Below are 20811 nucleotides of genomic sequence, written 5' to 3'. Positions count from 1 at the left end.
GTGCTTTCCACATTCACTTGAATGGGTCCGCAAATCCGAAGATGCGGTGCGGAAGCATGGATCGGAACCCCGCGGAAGCGCTACGGAGTGCTTCCATGGTGTTTCTGGCCATGCCTCGGCACTGCAAAAAAGTAGTGCATGTACTACTTTTTTGCGTTGCGGACCGTAGGATGCGGATCGCGGACACCATTCAAGTGAATGGGTCCGCAATCCGCATGCGGCTGCATCACAGTTGGTGCCCGTGCATTGCGGACTGCAATTTGCAGTCCGCAGCACGGGCACGGAGCCCTTACGTTCATGGGCATGGGCATGAGCCCTTAGTGAGCAACAAGCAATAGATCACTCTAGGTTACAGCATTACAATGTATAATCATTTTGTTTATCCATCACATATTTCGGGGTGAAATTTGGCATCTATTTATGATATTCTTTCTCAAATTAGATGTAATCTGTATTATGATTTTAAAATATTATTTTCTTTTGGGAATTACGTGGATGAGAAGCAAACAGAATCTGTTTTAATCAGTTTAACATTTTCTCCAATAGAATGTAATTAGCTCTAGTAATGAATGCACCAAACCCAGATCAGAATAAGATGAAAGAATGGCTCAAAATTCAGTAGCTACCTATGATCATACTTTGTACTCATGGACTGAAAAATAGTTTCAAAGCAATTGTGTAATGCTTAGAGATAATCTGTTTAAATTCTTACTAGAAAAAAGTGTTCTGTTGAACATGATGTCTGAACTGCTGGCAGAATTCTATTAAACTGAAGATCAGCACGTCATTAGAACGTTCTCATTTACTATAGAGCAGTGTTTTACACACTAGTCTTACAAAAATTGCGACCAATTTATGAAGAGGCACAGTCCTCTTAAGAAATGTGTTACATCTATGTAGTCCAGCATCTCTGTGCGCTAAAAACGAAAACCTATGCCTGCTAGGAGCATAGATTCCAGTTATAATTTACACCATAGTAAGGCCTCTTTCACACGGGCGTTGTGGGAAAATGTGCGGGTGCTTTGCGGGAACACCAGTGATTTTTCCGCGTGAGTGCAAAACATTGTAATGCGTTTTGCACTCGCGCGAGAAAAATCGCGCATGTTTGGTACCCAAACCCGAACTTCTTCACAGATTGGGATCGGTGTTCTGTAGATTGTATTATTTTCCCTTATAACATGGTTATAAAGGGAAAATAATAGCATTCTGAATACAGAATGCACAGTAAAACAGCTCTGGAGGGGTTAAAAAAAAATAAAAAATTTAACTCACCTTAGTCCACTTGATCGATTAGCCCGCCATCTCCTTCTGTCTCCTTTGTTGAATAGGACCTGTGATGAGCATTAAATACAGGAACAGGACCTTTGATGACGTCACTCCGGTCATCACATGATCCATCACCTTGGTAAAAGAGCATGTGACGTACCATGTGATGACCGGAGTGACGTCATCAAAGGTCCTGTTCCTGTATTTAATGCTCACCACAGGTCCTATTCAGCAAAGGAGACAGAAGGAGATGGCAGGCTACGCGATCAAGTGGACTAAGGTGAGTTAAATTAATTTTTTTATTATTTTTTAACCCCTCCAGCGCTGTTTTACTACGCATTCTGTATTCAGAATGCTATTATTTTCCCTTATAACCATGTTATAAGGGAAAATAATAATGATCGGGTCTCTATCCCGATCGTCTCCTAGCAACCGTGCGTGAAAATCGCACCGCATCCGCACTTGCTTGCGGATGCTTGCGATTTTCACGCAACCCCATTCACTTCTATGGGGCCTGCGTTGCGTGAAAAACGCAGAATATAGAGCATGCTGCGAATTTCACGCAACGCACAAGTGATGCGTGAAAATCACCGCTCATCTGAACAGCCCCATAGAAATGAATGGGTCGGTATTCAGTGTGGGTGCAATGCGTTCAACTCACGCATCGCATCCGCGCGGAATACTCGCCCGTGTGAAAGGGGCCTAAATGTGTCAGATTGTGGTGGCCCCTAATCCTCCTCTAATCTCTTTTTTTTTTTAATGTTGAGAGCAGCAGAGAAAAGGAAAAATCTAGAGCTTTTACACCAAGCCATCAGCAGTAGAATATACTTTCGCAAAGCATAGACAGTTACACAATTAATATTGATTGCAAATATTTGCTTTTATTTTCTCAGTTTGTATCTTCTTTTGAACTATTGGTGGCACCGGTGACCTTTCAGTTGTATTAAAATATTGACATTTGTAGTTAAATCCATTTGATTTGTCTTTTATATTGAAACCGGTAGTGTGCTAAGTTTCTTTAAAAAAAAAAAAAAAAAGGAAACTTGCACAGAGCCCTTGAGCTATTGGTAAAAACATATCTTAGTTTGTTGTATATGATATAAATTGCATCTGAAATTAAATGACACAGATAGAGATAGAATAAGCTAAGATATATTTTAAAAGGTTATGCTAGCAGAATGACACGATACTGGCAGTTAGAAAACAAAAACATAGGGCTACAGATTGGAAAAATAAGCAACAACCAATATGTCAACTTTTTCATTCTCTGAGCAAATTAAACTTTTATTGGCCATTTTCTTAGTGTTGCTCTATATCATTTTTATTCATTTGGGAGTGCTTACAAAGCACATGATTCCTACTGGACTTCATTGACTTACTGTCAAATTACCTGTGTAGAATTACAACCAAAATTCACAGAAGACATGGGTTTTGCTGCTCCTATGTGAACTATTTTCAACAGTAATTTAAAAAATGATTCTTTTAAACCACAGTGTGTAATGTACAGTGCTAGTGTGTAATCATAATATGAAATATATTACTTTGAAAAAGTATATGTATATATATATATATATATATATATATATATATATATATATATATATAATATACACATATATACACACAACCCCCCTTCCCAAAAAATTTACGCTGTGTAAAATGTAAATAAACATTAATAAAAACAGAATGCAACATTTTACAAATCTCATAGGCGCATATTTTATTCACAGTAGAAAATAGGACATACATGTATCGGTATATTAAATACCGAAAGTGTGACATTTTATAATTTCCCGAAAAAAAAAAATTCCTTAAGAACTTGATGGCAGCAACACTTCTCAAAAAAGTTGGGACAGGGGTGACAAAAGGCCGAAAAAAGTAAGTGGTACTAATGATAGAACAACTGTATGAGCAATTTTCAACAAAAGTATAAAAATAACATGTTACAGAGGCAGAGTCTCTCAGAACCAGATGGGCAGAGGTTCACCAACCTGCAAAAAACTGTCTAAAAATTGTGGAAGAATTTCATAAAAATGTTCTTCAATGTAAAATTGTGAAGACTGAGTATCCCCAATCTACAGTACATAAAATCAAATGATTTAGAGAATCTGGAGAAATCTATGTGCAAAGGGGACAAGGCTGACGGTCAACATGCTTGTAATCTACGGCCTCAGGGAGCACTGCATTAAAAACAGGCAATATACTGCACTGGAAATCACTCTATAGGCTAAAGAACACTTCCAGGAATGATTGTCTGTGAACAGAGTTTACCGTGAAATCCACAAATGCAAATTAAAGGGGTTAAGCTATTTTAATTGATGATCTGATGGGGGGGGTCTAAGCTGAGTTCCGATGGAAAATATTTTTTTCTTATTTTCCTCCTCTAAAACCTAGGGATATCTTATTGGTAGATGTGTCTTATAGGGCAAACAATATTCTATCTATATATATATATATATATATATATATATATATATATATATATATATAATCCTTAAAATGATATATCACATAATGTATTAAATGCAGATGTCTTCATTGCATTGTTGAATGATTCCTATTGTAAAGCAGATCTGCTAGTTAAAATTATAGGAATGCATTGGCCCTGTGTGGCCATACCCCAAGGCAGAGTGGCCAGGGTATATCTGACTTATAGCAATTTGTGACAAATTAATTCGGAGCGAATCAAATGTATTTGCAAACTTCAGAAAAGTTGCTGAATTGAATTTTTCTAAACTTTGCTCATCTCTAATTATAGTAATACTGATAGTTGATCTAAGTGACTGCAATCAAAAAAAAATTAAATAAATTTACATACAAACTGCCTCATTGATATTTATTAAGTCAAAGTAATAAGACGTGTAAGTAAAAATAATAAGAATAAAAAAAATCATAGAATGTTACAAGGAGCACATTTATTTGCAGTTCATCCAAAGCAGATTTTTCACCTGAATGGAATGTTATCAGCATAGTATATGAAAGGATGTGGAAGAATTTATTCATACGGCTCATGGTCTTTGTTCACCGAATCACTATGCACTGTATGCACAAAGCATACAAGCATTTTATAAAGTCATAATAAATTCTTTACAATAGGGCAAAGGTATAGATGAGTGAATTTCCCAAACTTTGTTTGGGGTCTGATTTGATTTGAATAAGCCACCAGATTAGATCTGGTCTGAATAAATTCAGTCTGAATCGAAAGTGTGGCAATAGCCCTGAAAAGTTGTGCATGCCACTCTGCCACTAGGACTATATGCAACCCCCTTCAAGCTTTTTAAAGTGAAGACAGCAACACATATACACTATGGGTAACCCGGTGATAATGGGTAGTAAATATCCTGTTTAATAACATACTGCATTGAAGGATTTAAAAAATGTGAAGATTGGTGATATATGAATTAAAGTACAGTAGTTGTCTCACTTCAACAAATTGCACTTATAATGTAGAGAAAGTTAATACAAGGCCCTTACTAATGTATTGTGATTGTCCATATTGCTGATTTCATTCATTTTTCCATCACATTATCTAGGAGTTATGACCACCCTGCAATCCAGCAGCAGTGGCCGTGCTTGTAACCTATTGGAAAAAGCTCTGTCTTATGTGGACTCCCACGGTCCCAGCTGCCAGAGAGGGCTGCGCTTTTTCCTTTAGTGTACAAGCACGACCACCACTTCTGGATTGCAGAGTAGTTGGAACCCCTTGAAACAAGCAATGTATAATTTTATGGAAAAATGAAAGAAGCCAGCAAAAGAAGCAATATGGACAATCAAAATACATTAATAACTGCCTTGTATTAACTATGTGTACATGATAAATGCCAGTTTCTGAAATAAGACAATTTGAAATTTAATGTAAGAAACTGAATTGTATAACTGCAGGAGCACTCACTCAGAGCAATGGCTTCCTCTGCCTGCCTAACTCACTGACACAGTGTGCCACCAGACTGTGGAGGGGGCTACAGTTCACTGCATTGTACGGGAGCCTATGGCCCCAGACTTGTAGGCCTCAGGCTGGTAGGCCTAAAGCCTACGAGGCAGGAGATCACAATAACATCACTGTGACCTCCTGCTCTTGGTATTACAAGATAATGTGATGACGTGGCACACAGTGATGTGTTTGCTACCACCTTCGTGAGACACACACATTTTTTTTTTATGTATCCATGCTAATGCAGGCCATACTGGGGACACTACAGGGGTGGAGAAGAGCATTATAACTACTACAGAGGGGGGAATATATCTACCAATAAGACATAGGGGCATTATACATTATAATAATACAGAGGGGGACCCATTATACAGGGTGGGCCATTTATATGGGGGTCAGATCGGGAGACCTTGGGGGCCATTCAACTGGCCCACGATGACCAATCCACTTTCCAGGAAACTGTTCATCTAGCTGGCACGTTCCCTGAGTTTCCAGCAAGATGGTGCACCACCACATTATGGGTGTCAGGTCCGAGCATTCCTAGATGAACAGTTTCCTGGAAAGTGGATTGGTCGTCGTGGGCCAGTTGAATGGCCCACAAGGTCTCACGATCTGACCCCCTTAGACTTTTATCTTTGGAGTCATCTGAAGGAAATTGTCTATGCTGTGAAGATACGAGATGTGCAGCACCTGAAACTACGGATACTGGAAGCCTGTGCTAGCATTTCTCCTGCGGTGTTGCTATCAGTGTGTGAAGAGTGGGAGAAGAGGGTTGCATTGACAATCCAACACAATGGGCAGCACATTGAACACATTTTATAAGTGGTCAGAAACTTGTAAATAACTCATGAAAGAATAAAAGTTATGTTAAAACCAAGCACACCATTGTTTTTCTTGTGAAATTCCCAATAAGTTTGATGTGTCACATGACCCTCTTCCTATTGAAAAAACAAAAGTTGGATTCAAAATGGCCGACTTCAAAATGGCCGCCATGGTCACCACCCATCTTGAAAAGTTTCCCCCCTCACATATACTAATGTGCCACAAACAGGAAGTTAATATCACCAACCATTCCCATTTTATTAAGGTGTATCCATATAAATGGTCCACCCTGTATAATAAAATACGGCTGTATCTAGGGCTTATTTTTGGAGTAGGGCTTATATTTTAAGCCTACTCCAAAAACCCTGCAAAATAGCGCTAGGCTAGGGCTTATTATCGGGGTAGGGCTTATTTTTGGAGAAACACAGTACTATACATATGTACTACTATTAAGTACTTTTACATGGATCAGGTACAGTTCTGAATACACAGGCCATAGAGAAAACTGCTATGTATCGGCAAAAAGTGGGTCATTCATGTATGAGTGTGATAATATAGTCTTACCTTAAAGTAATAATGAGACGTTCTTCAGGTGACACACTCCGCCGTATGGCGGTGTCCTGGAAAGTCAAGGCAGGCCTCAAGTCCCCCAACAGCCGATCAAAGGTAGCCACGGACATGCGGCAATAATAAAAGAACTTAACAGGGTGTGCACAGAGGTCAGAGTACAAACCAACAAATTGCCCTTTGCTGGCCCGCTGCGAAATTATAGGATGCACCCACATTCGCTTCCTCCGCGGTTCCTCCTGTATCATTTCTGGCCGCTTTCCAAAACAGCGGAAGACCAGCCAGTGCAAGAACACCTGGTGAGTGGATGATACGGTGAAAGTGGACATCCTGCAAAGGGAAATCCAATAACCAAGCACACAAACCAGCCAAACGACCAAAACTCCCCAAACAAATGGAGCTGTCTAAAAAACCAATGCATGCTGGGGATATTTATATGTGTTTGCAGTAACAGGCGAACTAGAGGATGGTTCAGTTTTTTTCACGCGCGTTAAAAACGCATGCAATCCGCATGTCATCTGCGCGGGGAAAAAAGCTATAACGCAACGCAATCGCATACAAAATCGCGTGATTATCACGGAATGCACCCTGAACGTATCCTGACTAGAGTTGAGCAGACACCTGGATGTTTAGGTTCGACGGGTTCGGCCGAACTTCACAAAAAAGTTAGAGTTCGGGACCCGAACTTGACTCCGAACCCGAACCCCTTTTGAGCACTAAAATGGCTGTAAAAAGGTAATGGAAAGGGCTAGAGGGCAGCAAATGCCAGCAAAATGTGGTTAAGAGCATGGCAAGTGCTCTGCAAACTAATGTGGATAGGTAAATGACTTAATAACATAAAATACGTCAAAAAATATAATAATCTTGATCTAGGAGGACGAGGTCCATATGGAGTAGGAGGTTGAGGATGCGGTGGATGTGGCGGTGTAGGTGGAAGCGGCGGTGGAGAGGGAGGTAGCCTACAATGCATTTTGGTTTTAAAGTTATTATTTTTTTAAATTAGGGTCCACCCTCACAATACACTGCGTGCAGAATTATTAGGCAAATGAGTATTTTGACCACATCATCCTCTTTATGCATGTTGTCTTACTCCAAGCTGTATAGGCTCGAAAGCCTACTACCAATTAAGCATATTAGGTGATGTGCATCTCTGTAATGAGAAGGGGTGTGGTCTAATGACATCAACACCCTATATCAGGTGTGCATAATTATTAGGCAACTTCCTTTCCTATGGCAAAATGGGTCAAAAGAAGGACTTGACAGGCTCAGAAAAGTCAAAAATAGTGAGATATCTTGCAGAGGGATGCAGCACTCTTAAAATTGCAAAGCTTCTGAAGCGTGATCATCGAACAATCAAGCGTTTCATTCAAAATAGTCAACAGGGTCGCAAGAAGCGTGTGGAAAAACCAAGGCGCAAAATAACTGCCCATGAACTGAGAAAAGTCAAGCGTGCAGCTGCCAAGATGCCACTTGCCACCAGTTTGGCCATATTTCAGAGCTGCAACATCACTGGAGTGCCCAAAAGCACAAGGTGTGCAATACTCAGAGACATGGCCAAGGTAAGAAAGGCTGATAGACGACCACCACTGAACAAAACACACAAGCTGAAACGTCAAGACTGGGCCAAGAAATATCTCAAGACTGATTTTTCTAAGGTTTTATGGACTGATGAAATGAGAGTGAGTCTTGATGGGCCAGATGGATGGGCCCGTGGCTGGATTGGTAAAGGGCAGAGAGCTCCAGTCTGACTCAGACACCAGCAAGGTGGAGGTGGAGTACTGGTTTGGGCTGGTATCAAAGATGAGCTTGTGGGGCCTTTTCGGGTTGAGGATGGAGTCAAGCTCAACTCCCAGTCCTACTGCCAGTTTCTGGAAGACACCTTCTTCAAGCAGTGGTACAGGAAGAAGTCTGCATCCTTCAAGAAAAACATGATTTTCATGCAGGACAATGCTCCATCACACGCGCCCAAGTACTCCACAGCGTGGCTGGCAAGAAAGGGTATAAAAGAAGAAAATCTAATGACATGGCCTCCTTGTTCATCTGATCTGAACCCCATTGAGAACCTGTGGTCAACATCAAATGTGAGATTTACAAGGAGGGAAAACAGTACACCTCTCTGAACAGTGTCTGGGAGGCTGTGGTTGCTGCTGCACGCAATGTTGATGGTGAACAGATCAAAACACTGACAGAATCCATGGATGGCAGGCTTTTGAGTGTCCTTGCAAAGAAAGGTGGCTATATTGGTCACTGATTTGTTTTTGTTTTGTTTTTGAATGTCAGAAATGTATATTTGTGAATGTTGAGATGTTATATTGGTTTCACTGGTAAAAATAAATAATTGAAATGGGTATATATTTGTTTTTTGTTAAGTTGCCTAATAATTATGCACAGTAATAGTCACCTGCACACACAGATATCCCCCTAAAATAGCTAAAACTAAAAACAAACAAAAAACTACTTCCAAAAATATTCAGCTTTGATATTAATGAGTTTTTTGGGTTCATTGAGAACATGGTTGTTGTTCAATAATAAAATTAATCCTCAAAAATACAACTTGCCTAATAATTCTGCACTCCCTGTACACTGGCTGCAGGGCAGGCCAGCACCTCCAAGGTGTAAAGGGCAAGCTGAGGCTATGTGCCCAATTTGGAGACCCAGAAGTTGAAAGGGGCAGACCAATCATTCAGTACATGTAGGCGTGTACATACATACTGCTCCATCATGTCGCATGTCCCCGTGATGTCCACAATCCAATTTGATATCTTCTCTATCAACTTTCGATGTTCTTTTATGCGCCTACCATGGTGATCATGGGTGGCGGGGAATCAGGGTTCCAGGCCGGAGAGGGAGCCTGAGAAAGGGATACCACATCCAAGGGAAGTCAATGGATGAAATTAAATGTAATTAAGCGGAAATGTGGGACAAAGTATTGAAGCATAAGCTTCCAAGTTAAGGAGGGGGCGCGCGCGGCAAGGTAGTGACGATAAATAACAATACAGGACTCTTAAGATGCCCTGTTATTGGAATGATTAAGAAAAAAAATTATAGGGAATGTCACTGGGGTATTTAGGATTTGGAAACATTAGCCAGGAGAGGACCTACTGCCGCTTTGTTGACTCTAGATAACTTCTGCCTGATCGCACGTCCCTATGACTTCCACAATCCATTTGGATATCTTCTCTATCAACTTTCGATGTTCTTTTCTGAGGCTACCATGTTGATCACGGTTATCGGCGAATCAGGGTTCCACGCCGGATAGGGAGCATGTGAAAAGGAGACCTCATCCAAGGGAGGTCAATGGCTGCAATGGGATGTAGTGTAAATGTGGGACAAGTTATTAATAGTGTTGAGCGCGAATATTCGAATATCAAATTTTTTTAGCGAATATCGGCACTTCGCTAATTCACGAATATTTTTAATATAGTGGTATAAAGTCGATATTTTGAATATTAGTTTTTTTTTTATATTTTTTTCTTTCCCACTTCCCAAAAGTAGTTCTTACCTGTCCTTAGGATTCCTGGCTTCCTGGCTGCTCCAGTCAGTGCCCGTTGCCGCTTCTGACGACTTCCGTGCTCATGGAGCGTCCCCATCACCATGGGAACGTCTCCATACTAGAATGTACTGTCGGATTTGAGAATTACGTTGAAATCGCAAATTCGATTAATTCAAGTTATAATAATCGAATCTCGATTTCAACTTAGCACTGCTATATTCCATATTTGTTAATTCTAGCCTAATATGGAATATAGCAGTGCTAAGTTAAAATCGAAATTCGATTATTATAATTTGAATTAATCGAATTGCTATTTCAACTTGGACCTGGTTTACTATGGTTGGCTTGGTAGAATTAGCGAATATGACGAATGTATTCGTCATATTCCTCAAAACGAAGATAAAGTATTCTCCTCTTCGTTTTAGCTCCATATTCGTCAACTTCGCTAATTCTAGAAATCAAATAGGAAAGTTGACTATAGAGACAGCTGTGTTTAATTCGCTATGCGATTATATTACTTTGCTTTTTTTTATTTTTATAAATAGAATCATTATAATAATCAAGTATTTAACTATTCAATAATAAAAAAAAAGTAATATAATCGCATAGCGAATTAAACTTAGCTGTCTCTATAGTCAACTTTCCTATTTGATTGCTACAATTAGCGAAGTTGACGAATAGGTAGCTAAAACGAAGATGTAGAATACTTCGTTATCTTCGTTTTGAGGAATATGAAGAATACATTCGTCATATTCGTCATCTTCGCTAATTCTTGATATCAAACCAATAGGAAAGTAGCCTTAAGTTAAAAATCGCAATAAGCGATTATTTTAATCACATAATAATCGCGATAACTAGAATAATGACGAATATTCGATTTTGACGAATATGAAATGAATATTCTATCGAATATTCGCGAATTTCGTCGAAATCGAATATGGCACCTGCCGCTCATCACTAGTTATTAAAGCAGAAGGATCGAATGAAAGGGCCAATTGAAGAAAAATTTTAGAAATTTAGGTCCCTGTAACCTATGCAGAGCAGGGGTTTTTCATCGCCAGAAATGGGTTAATGTCACCCACCAATGGAACAGATTATTTTAAAAAATTTCGGTCCCTGTCACCTATGCAGAGCAGGAGTTTATTCACGGCAAAAATTGTAAAATGTCACCCAAGAATGTAACAGACAAATTAGTGAAATGTATTAAGCTGTCTACTAGGTAGGCAGGGGTCTATCACAGCCAAAAATTGGTGAATTTCACCCGAAAATGTAACAGACAAATAAATGAAATGACATAAAATAAAATACGTACAAATAATTAAAAAAAACAACTAGATTTATGAGGTAGAGGTCCATATGGAGTAGGAGTTTGAGGAGACGGTGGAATTAGCGGTGTAGGTAGAAGCGGCGGTGGAGGAGGATGAGGTAGCCAACACAGATTTTTGGTTTCATATATTTTTTTTTTATTAGGGTACACTCCAAAAGAGTGTGAAATATCCAAAATACAAGAATGAGCAATTGCGCTGTAGTATAACAATGGCTGGTTAAGGCCGGTATACACGTCTATTCTGCACAAGGTACGGACAAGTCCTGTGGGATCCATGCCTGGTTCATTTTAATGAACGTGAGCTTGTCCACATTGGCTGTGGACAGGCGGCTGCGCTTGTCTGTGATAACGCCCCCTGCCGTGCTAAACACACGTTCAGATAATACACTGGCTGCAGGGCAGGCCAGCACTTCCAAGGCGTAAAGGGCAAGCTCAGGCCATGTGCCCAATTTGGTGACCTCGAAGTTGAAGGGGGCTGACCAGTTATTTAGTACGTGTAGGCGTGTGCACACATACTGCTCCACCATGTTGCTGAAATGCTTTCTCCTGCTAAGACGTTTCATATCAGCTGGTGGTGCTGGTTGTTGTGGCGTGCTGACAAAGCTTTTCCACATTTCGGCCATGCTAACCCTGTTTTCTGAGGTGCTGGCGGTGCCCCAGCTGCGTTGGTGACCTCTTCCTCCTCCTCTTCCTCCTCCTCTTCCTTTGCCTTGTTCTTCCACTGTGCCCCCGCTGTCAGGTGGGAATGCCACCAGCAGCGCATCTACCAGCTTGCGCTTGTACTCACGCATCTTACATTCACGCTCCAGTGAGGGAATTAGGGACGGTACGTTGTCCTTGTAACGGGGATCCAGCAGCGTGGCCACCCAGTAATCAGCACAAGTTAGAATGTGGGCAACTCGGCAGTCGTTGCGGAGACACTGAAGCATGTAATCGCTCTTGTGTGCCAGGATGCCCAGAGGCAACGAAAAGCTGTCCTCTGTGGGAGGTGTATAGTCTGTGTCCTCTGTATCCCCCCAGCCACGCACCAGTGATGGCCATGAGCTGGTCTGGGTGCCACCCTGCTGTGAACATGGTTCCTTCTCCTCTATCTCCTCTATCTCCTCCTCATCCTCCACCTCGTCATCCTCCAGAACTGTGCGCTGGCTGGACAATTGTATACCTGGCGTTTGTGGGTGTAGTAACCCATCCTCGGAGCCACATGTGAATGACTGGCCGGAAGCCCTATGAAATTATCCCTCTTCCTCCTCCTCCTCCTGTGCCACATCCTCTTCCATCATCGCTAGTAGCGTTTTTTCAAGGAGGCATAGAAGTGGGATAGTAACGCTGAGAACTGCGTTATCAGCACTGGCCATGTTGGTGGAGTACTCGAAACAGCGCAACAAGGAACACAGGTCTCACATGGAGGCCCAGTCATTGGTGGTGAAGTGGTGCTGTTCTGCAGAGCGACTCACACATGCATGCTGCAGCTGAAGCTCCACTATCGCCTGCTGCTACTCGCACAGTCTGGCCAGCATGTGCAAGGTGGAGTTTTACCTTGTGGGCACGTCGCATATGAGGCAGTGAGCAGGAAGGCCGAAGTTACGCTGCAACGCTGAAAGGCGAGCAGCAGCAGGGTGAGAACGCTGAAAGCGCGCACAGGCGGCCCGCGCTTTATGCAGCAGCTCTGACATATCGGGGTAATTTTTAAGGAATCTCTGCACCACCAAATTCAGCACATGCGCCAGGCAAGGGATGTGCATCAAACCGCCTAGTCCCAGAGCTACTACGAGATTTTGCCCATTATCGCACACCACCAGGCTGGGCTTGAGGCTCACTGGCACCAACCACTCATCGGTCTGTTGGTTTAAGGCCCGTCCACTGCTCCTGCACGGTGTGGGGTTCGTCCCCCAAACAGATACGTTTTAAAACTGCCTGCTGTCGCTTACCCCTGGCTGTGCTGAAGTTGGTGGTGAAGGTGTTACGCTGACCGGATGAGGAGCCGGTAGAGGATGAGGAAGCAGAGTAGGAGGAGGAAGCAAAAGGAGGCAAACTGGAGCGCCCTGCAATCCTCGGTGGTGGAAGGACATGTGCCAAACTGCTATCGCCTCAGGCCCAGCTGCCACTGCATTTACCCAGTGTGCGGTTATGAAGATAGAACGTCCCTGACCATGCTTACTGGTCCTCATATCCGTACTGAGGTGCACCGTGCCACAGATGGCGTTGCACAGTGTACACCTGATTTTGTCCCCCACTTGGTTGTCCAGGGAAGGGATGGCACGCCTGGAAAAATTGTGGCGGCTGGGCACAACGTACTGTGGGACAGCCACCGCCATAATGCTTTTAAAACTTTGTCTCCACTAGAAGGAATGACAGCAATTCAAAGGCCAGTAATTTTGAATTGCTTGCATTCAGGGCCAGGGATCGCGGGTGGGTAGAGGGGTACGTCCTCTTCCGCTCTAGTGTTTGGGAGATGGAGAGCTGAACGCTTCCTTGGGACATTGCGGAGATGCTTGGTGACCCAGATGGTGATGTTGCTGGCAGATCCTCTGTTTGCGGGGTGGCAGGTGGCACTGTCACTCCAGAGGTGGATGAAGAGGCCGAGACTGCAGCAGAAGAGGAAGCAGGAGGAGCCAGAGACCTTTCTTGGTTTTTGAGGTGTCTACTCCACTGCAGCGCGTGCTTTGCACTTAGATGCCTGGTCATGCAGGTTGTGCTCAGGTTGAGAACATTTATGCCTAGCTTCAGGCTCTGATTGCACAGCGTGCAAACCACTCGTGTCTTGTCGTCAGCATATTGTCTGAAGAACTGCCACACCAGGGAACTCCTTGGAGCTGGCTTTGGTGTGCTCGGTCCTTTGCTGCGGTGGGCAGTAGCAGGCGTACTGTCTAGAGGACGGCCGCTCCGCTTTTGCACCCTGCTCCCTCTTCTGCTGTGCTGGTGGCTTTGTGCGACCACCGCCTCATCCTCCGAACTACACAGGTCAATCGCATGACCTTGATTCCATGTGGGGTCGAGGACCTCCTCGTCCTCCACATCTTCTTCCACCCAGTCTTCACCCCTGCCATCTTTGTCGGCCTGCACACTTTCGAAAGCCACAGCAGTTGGCACCTGTGTTTCATCATCATCCGAGACATGCTGCGATGGTCCTCCCATGTACTCATTTTGAAACATAAGTGGTTGGGCATCGGTGCACTCAATCTCTTCCACTTCTGGGACAGGGCTAGGTGGATGGCCCTGGGAAACCCTGCTAGCAGACTCATCAGAAAGCAGAAGAGACTGCTGCATAACTTGGGGCTCAGACTGCTTGGCTGATTTGCAAGGGGGTGAGGTGAAAGACTGATGGACAATGGCTTCAGGTGCCAACTCTGATCTTTCAGCAGGAGACTGGGTGGGAGACAATGTAAAGGAACTGGAGGCACTGTCAGCAACCAATCTACTATCGCCTGTACTTGTTCTAGCCTCACCATTCGTAGAGCCGCATTACGCCCGACCAAATACCGCAGAAGTTTCTGTCGCCTACTTGCACCTGAGGAAGGTGTTTCACTTGTGTGTAGCTGGCATAGATCGACCTTGTCCTCTCCCTGCAATAGGAGCTCCACTAGCAGCACCATGACCGGTGACACATCCCTTATTTGACGCTCTCATATTTTTTTAAATTTAGGATCTTGCCTAAAATGAGTGTTTTTTTAATTACAGAATAGAACAACAGTATATAACGCATGTATCTCACAATGACAGATGCAACAAAGGCTGCAAAATTAAGATTTTTGCCCAAAATGGGTGTTTTTTTATACCAAAATAGCAGAGCAGTATCTAAAGCATGTATCTCACACTGACAGATGCAGACAAGGCTGCAAATTAAGATTTTTGCCCAAAATGGTTGTTTATTTAATATCCGAATAGCACCGCAGTATGTAAAGGGTGTATCTCACAATGACATATGCAGCAAAGGCTGCAAAATTAAGTTTTTTGCCTAGGTGTTTTTTGAATAAGAGAATATGACAGCAGTATATAATGCTTGAATTTCACACGTACAGATGCAGACTAGGCCACAAATTAAGTATTTTGTCCTAAATGTTTTTTTTTTTTAAAACCCAGAATATTATAGCTGTATTTCTAGCTTAAATTGAACACTGACTAATACGGCAGAGGCCCCAGATGGAGGGTATTGCCAAAAATTGGTGTTTTTTCAAAGCCAGAAAATTATTGAAGTATTTCAAGCTTGATTTAACAATCACAGATGCAGCAAAAGCTGCAATATTAAGTATTTTGGCCAAAATTGGTGTTTGTTTGAAAAAAAGAATATGACAGCAGTATATAACGCTTGAATTTCACACGTACAGATGCAGCAAGAGCTGTAAAATTGAGTATTTTGCCCAAAAAGGGTGTTTTTTAAAACCCAGAAAATTATAGCTGTATTTCTAGCTTAAATTGCACACTGACTAATGCTGCAAATGCCCCATATGAAGGATATTGCCAAAAATGAGTTTTTTTTAAACCCAGATTATTATTTCAGTATTTCAAGCTTGGATTTCAATGTCACAAAAGCACATCTGCAGTGCTGGTGCACTGAGCTTGCATAAAAGGGCCGCCGCCGCCCACCTAACTAACAGACGGATAAAAGTTATTTTTCTCTGTCACTGGGCTCAGGGCAGGGTAAAAAGATTGTGCACTGCACCCACACAACTAAATCTATGTAGATCGCTGAATTCAATTGCAGTTCGGATTAAAATTTCTTTCCTGTTCTCTCCCTCACAGCAGCAGCATCCTCTCCCTACACTAAGCACAGCAGAGTGACGTGCAGCGCTACGTGACTCCAGCTTATATAAAGGCTGGGTCACATGCTGCACTGGCCAAATCACAGCCATGCCATTAGTAGGTATGGCTGTGATGGCTTCTAAGGGCACAGAGTTAAGCGCTTGTTGATTGGCTGTTTATATATATATATATATATATATATATATATATATATATATAGAAGAGAAAAGAAAAGAAGCAGCACTCCAGATGAAATATAAACGGGTGCAAAAAGTCCTCCTTATAAGACCTGTGACCAAGGTCCAAATTGTAGACACAAAGCAAAAAACGAAGGCAACACTCCAAATAGTGAAGAAAGTGGAAGGTTTATTAACCCAACCAGCAGCAACGTTTCAGCATATATATATATATATACATACATACATACATACATACATACATACATACATACACACATATACACACACACACACACACATATTGGAATAAACACTGATTTGGAGTTAATGCAAATAGTTTTGTTTTAACTAATTTTGTTTTTGTCTTTCTTTTCCAGGATGAGGTTTGTCCAAAGTTAGAAGGACATGAAACTCAAGGATGTGTATGGGCATCTGCTGTTATAGTAAAGGACAAATTCATATATGCAGCGCAGCCTATGCTGAATAGGGTCATCCTTGTTGATGTCCAGGCTCAGAAAGTTGTGCAGGTAATAAAAATGTACTAGTCTGTCATGTAAATACCACAACAGTAAATGTTAAATACATTACTGAAAAGTAAATATTTTTAAATGGTGAACAATTGAATCCATCACTGGCTACCAAAAGTGCCTTTATCTCGAAATTTAGTTTGAAGAATCCACTATTTTAGAAAAACATCATACATGTTTAATTGAATTTTCAATGAATTTAGGAAATAAATCAACCTTACTGTTTATTTTATTGTTTGTTAACTGCTACACATGTACCCTATTTACAATTTTAGTAATGTTAGTGAATAGAATTGAGGAATTATGCTAAAAGCATCAACTACAGTAAGGGAAAACCTTTTTGACATTGTCAAGAAGTTTTGAAAATATTTAACATGCATTCAAATTTGTAGTCATAACATTGAATTAGAAATTTGTGTCAAACAAAAAAAAAAAAGTTTTGACAATTAGCGAATTTCTTGTATTCAAAATTTACAGTTTACCTGTATTGGAATTTTTTTTCAGAAAATGCCAACCTCTGCATATACAGTATACATTAGCCTCATGAGTGAACAAAACGTTAAGCTGCTTATATATACATAGCTGTCATAGATTTATAGGATAGCTACATTACATCTGGTAGCATCAGAGGCAGAACTTGCTAAGAGCTCATTTGCATCCCTTTCTTCCCAGAATTCCAGAAGAGCATGTATGTCCTATAAATCTCCTCGAGCTGACTTTGGCACTCTGTAAGGAGATATAGTACCCCCCAAATCCACATTAATGAAATGGAAGATAACTCGGTGGAAATTGCATCTTTCTCACCTTCCAGAAACCTAAAGTTTCTCCTTACTGTACAAAAAATCCTTCTAGTGTAAAACAGTAAAGAAAAGCAAAGGATGGAATTATGGGATATACAGCTGCATTTTTTGACATTGGGGGAATTCATCATAGATCGTCATTTTAAGCCAGTCTATGTTATCCTGTGCACTGCCAGAAGATGCACCTAATTTATGAAGATATTAGGCGCATCCTCCAGCAGTCCATGTGTCTAAACATAAATCTACAGCATCTCAGAGCTGCCGTAGATTTCTGTCTTGGCCTAAATAAATGAAGATAAATATACCAGCTTTCCTGGACCCACCCCCTTCCCCACCATGCCCCCTTTTCAGAAAATAGAAAGGGCAATGTAGAAATGCAACTTATAACAACATTTTGTCGCAGTGGCGTAGAAAACAACCCAAACACAAGGTTGGCGACTTTTTATGCCATACCTGGACAAGCCTCTTTACTTACGTAGAAAGCAATATATTGTTGATGCATACTGCATATCTGGTATATTTATTGCAACGGGCATGCTTTAACAGGCCAATTTGTGTCTCTCATCTGTTAAGTGTATGCAATACTTAGGCTATTCAATGTTTTAAAACAAATAGGAGGAGATTTATCAGGACTAGCGTTTTTCACACCAGTCTTAAGTTACACTGCACAGCCAGAGGAACTGCCAAAGTTTGGTAGAGGCACAGGCCTCAACAGATGGTAAGTTTGGTGCTTCATTCAGCCTGTCGTGCGACATACTTAATACTAAGCCAGCTCCTTTGCTGGTATAGATTTAAGCCATTTACTATGCCAAAAAACGGAGATGAAAATGATAAATGAGCCGGGCCTGCCACCCATGCCACTCCTCTTTTCTTACCACTCTAGAAAAGTGGAGTGAGCGGATTTTGCCAGAAAACTGGCGTCCGACAAAATCTGCGACTTGTTAATAATTTCCCCCATAATCTTTGTTATTTTTAAAAAGTAAGTAGTACTGAAACTTCATAACGCTGCCTGCCCTTTTTTCTACACATTCAAATTTCACTGTAGCTCAGTTTTAATAGTTTATGAAGAAGCTCTCTAATACTTTCCCAGATAGATTCTTTGAATACTTAAATTGAAGTCATTTGACCTGAAAGGTTAACTTTGTTTTGCTTACAGGTGCAATAGAGGTCAGCCAATTAGATATTTCATTTTGGATGTCAAAAGTCCTTTCCCATCAACAGGGACTTTGGACTATGTTGCAGCAATACTGAAACTGAGTTTAAACATGAAGTTAGTTATAAGACGGTAGAAATAAATTAACTTATATCAGGTGCATCTGTGCTGTTCAGTGCCTTGGAAATTGCATAGTCTTGATAATGCCTGTGTTTTATTGCAAGTTGTAACAAGTTTTGAGTGCACAGATCTATCATGTTTTTCCATGTCAGGGCTCAATTTTATGTATTATTCGAACATAGTATCAGTGGTAAATGTGATATTTTATTCAGACTCTGTTGTTTACAATTTAATTCAGCTATTAGGTTCATAAATTGAGTATGCTGATATCTGTATTGGGCTATTTTAGAATTTTACTTGCTGGAATACTCAGTGAATGAGAACAGTCTTTATAAACTTAAGTAGTAAGTCCTATACTTTACATTTTATTGGACTATAGCAGGTAATTGAACTGCACTTGACAATATGTTTGCTAAAACTTATTTTGTAAAATTTAGAGCCCTATAAATAATGCTTACTTGTTGACTAAACTATAGCAATGGCTATAAATGTTCTGAGATTCATTACTCCTTTTGCTTATCGCCAAAGGAATGTAATGCACTTGGCAAAAATGTGTTTTCTAAGACTCATGCACACAATAGTGTGTGTCCCTTCCATATTGCATTCTAACTGTATTGCATCCGTTACTGTGGATCATATAATTCTACTTGGGATGCAGATCCCTAATTTGTCTGTGTTCATTAAGCTTATGTGTTCATTAAGTTTAAACCAACACTGGAGTACAAATGTTCCTCTAAGGCCTCATACACACGACCGTATGTATTTTTCAATAATAGGACATGTTCTATTTTTTTGCAGAACGGAAATACAGACATACAGAAACGGAATGCATACGGAGTACCTACCGATTTTTTTTTTTTTTTTGCAGACCCATTCAAATGAATGGTTCCGTATACGGTCCACAAAAAAATGTAATGGACACTGAATGAAAATACGTTTGTGTGCATAAGGCCTAAAGTAGAGTTTTAGCTACTTTCGAGGAGCTATACATTTATATTTATACTGTATATACGATAGATATCACTCTATTATCATTGGAATTTACATAGTATTTATGAAATTAGTTTTGTATACAGCTCATATAATTTTTTAGCAGCAATATACAGTAGTCACAATATCATATATAGACCCATGTGCATAGTAGTGTTGAGCGTGAATAATCGAATAGTGAATATTAATTGCGAATATCCCAACTTCACTAATTCGCGAATATTTCGAATATAGAGCTATATATTCTCTATATCGAATATTCGTAATTTTTTAACATCTGAAAACATGATTCCTCCCTGCTTCTTTCTTGTGGGTCAATGACTCACTGGCCCACAAGCAACTTAAGCAGGAAGGAATCATGTTTTCATATGGAAAAAAAATTCTGAATATACTAAAAAACGAATATATAGCAATATAGTGAATATTCGTAAAATGCACATATAGACTGCAATTTAGCTAATATAGTTCTATAGTATTTTTTTTTTAATAGTGTAATTTTTTTCCGAATCTGAAGTTCAGAAGAGACAAAAAAAATTAGACTGTAAAAAAATTATAGCATTATATTACCTAAATTACAGTCTATAGGTGTATTTTACGAATATTTGCTATATTGCTATAACTTTGTTTTTTAGGATATTCGTAATATTAAAAAAAATCTAAGTTATAGCAATATAGCGAATATTCGTAAAATACACATATTAGCCAATAGCAATAGCCAACCAATAGGAAAGTTGCCTTATACAGTTGAAAAAAAAAAAAAAAAACGCAATACGCATATTCTTCACGATAAATAGAATAATGAAGAATATTTGATTTTGACGAATATAGCACCTCCCGCTCATCACTAGTGCATAGCAATACCACCAAAGAGTGCATACGTGCAGTAGTTTAAAGAA

General features: G+C 40.6%; 1 protein-coding gene across 1 annotated transcript in view; it reads left to right on the top strand.

Annotated features, from left to right (window-relative positions):
* Positions 1–20811, top strand: part of FSTL5 (follistatin like 5) — a 966340-nt gene that overhangs the window by 857380 nt on the left and 88149 nt on the right. Inside the window, 1 exon segment of the mRNA XM_040418623.1 lies at positions 16703–16852. Within this exon segment, the coding sequence (XP_040274557.1) occupies positions 16703–16852 (150 nt within the window).

This window comes from Bufo bufo, chromosome 2 (assembly GCF_905171765.1).
Source record: "Bufo bufo chromosome 2, aBufBuf1.1, whole genome shotgun sequence".
NCBI lineage: Eukaryota > Metazoa > Chordata > Amphibia > Anura > Bufonidae > Bufo > Bufo bufo.
This window is presented reverse-complemented; position numbering and strand designations above follow the sequence as displayed.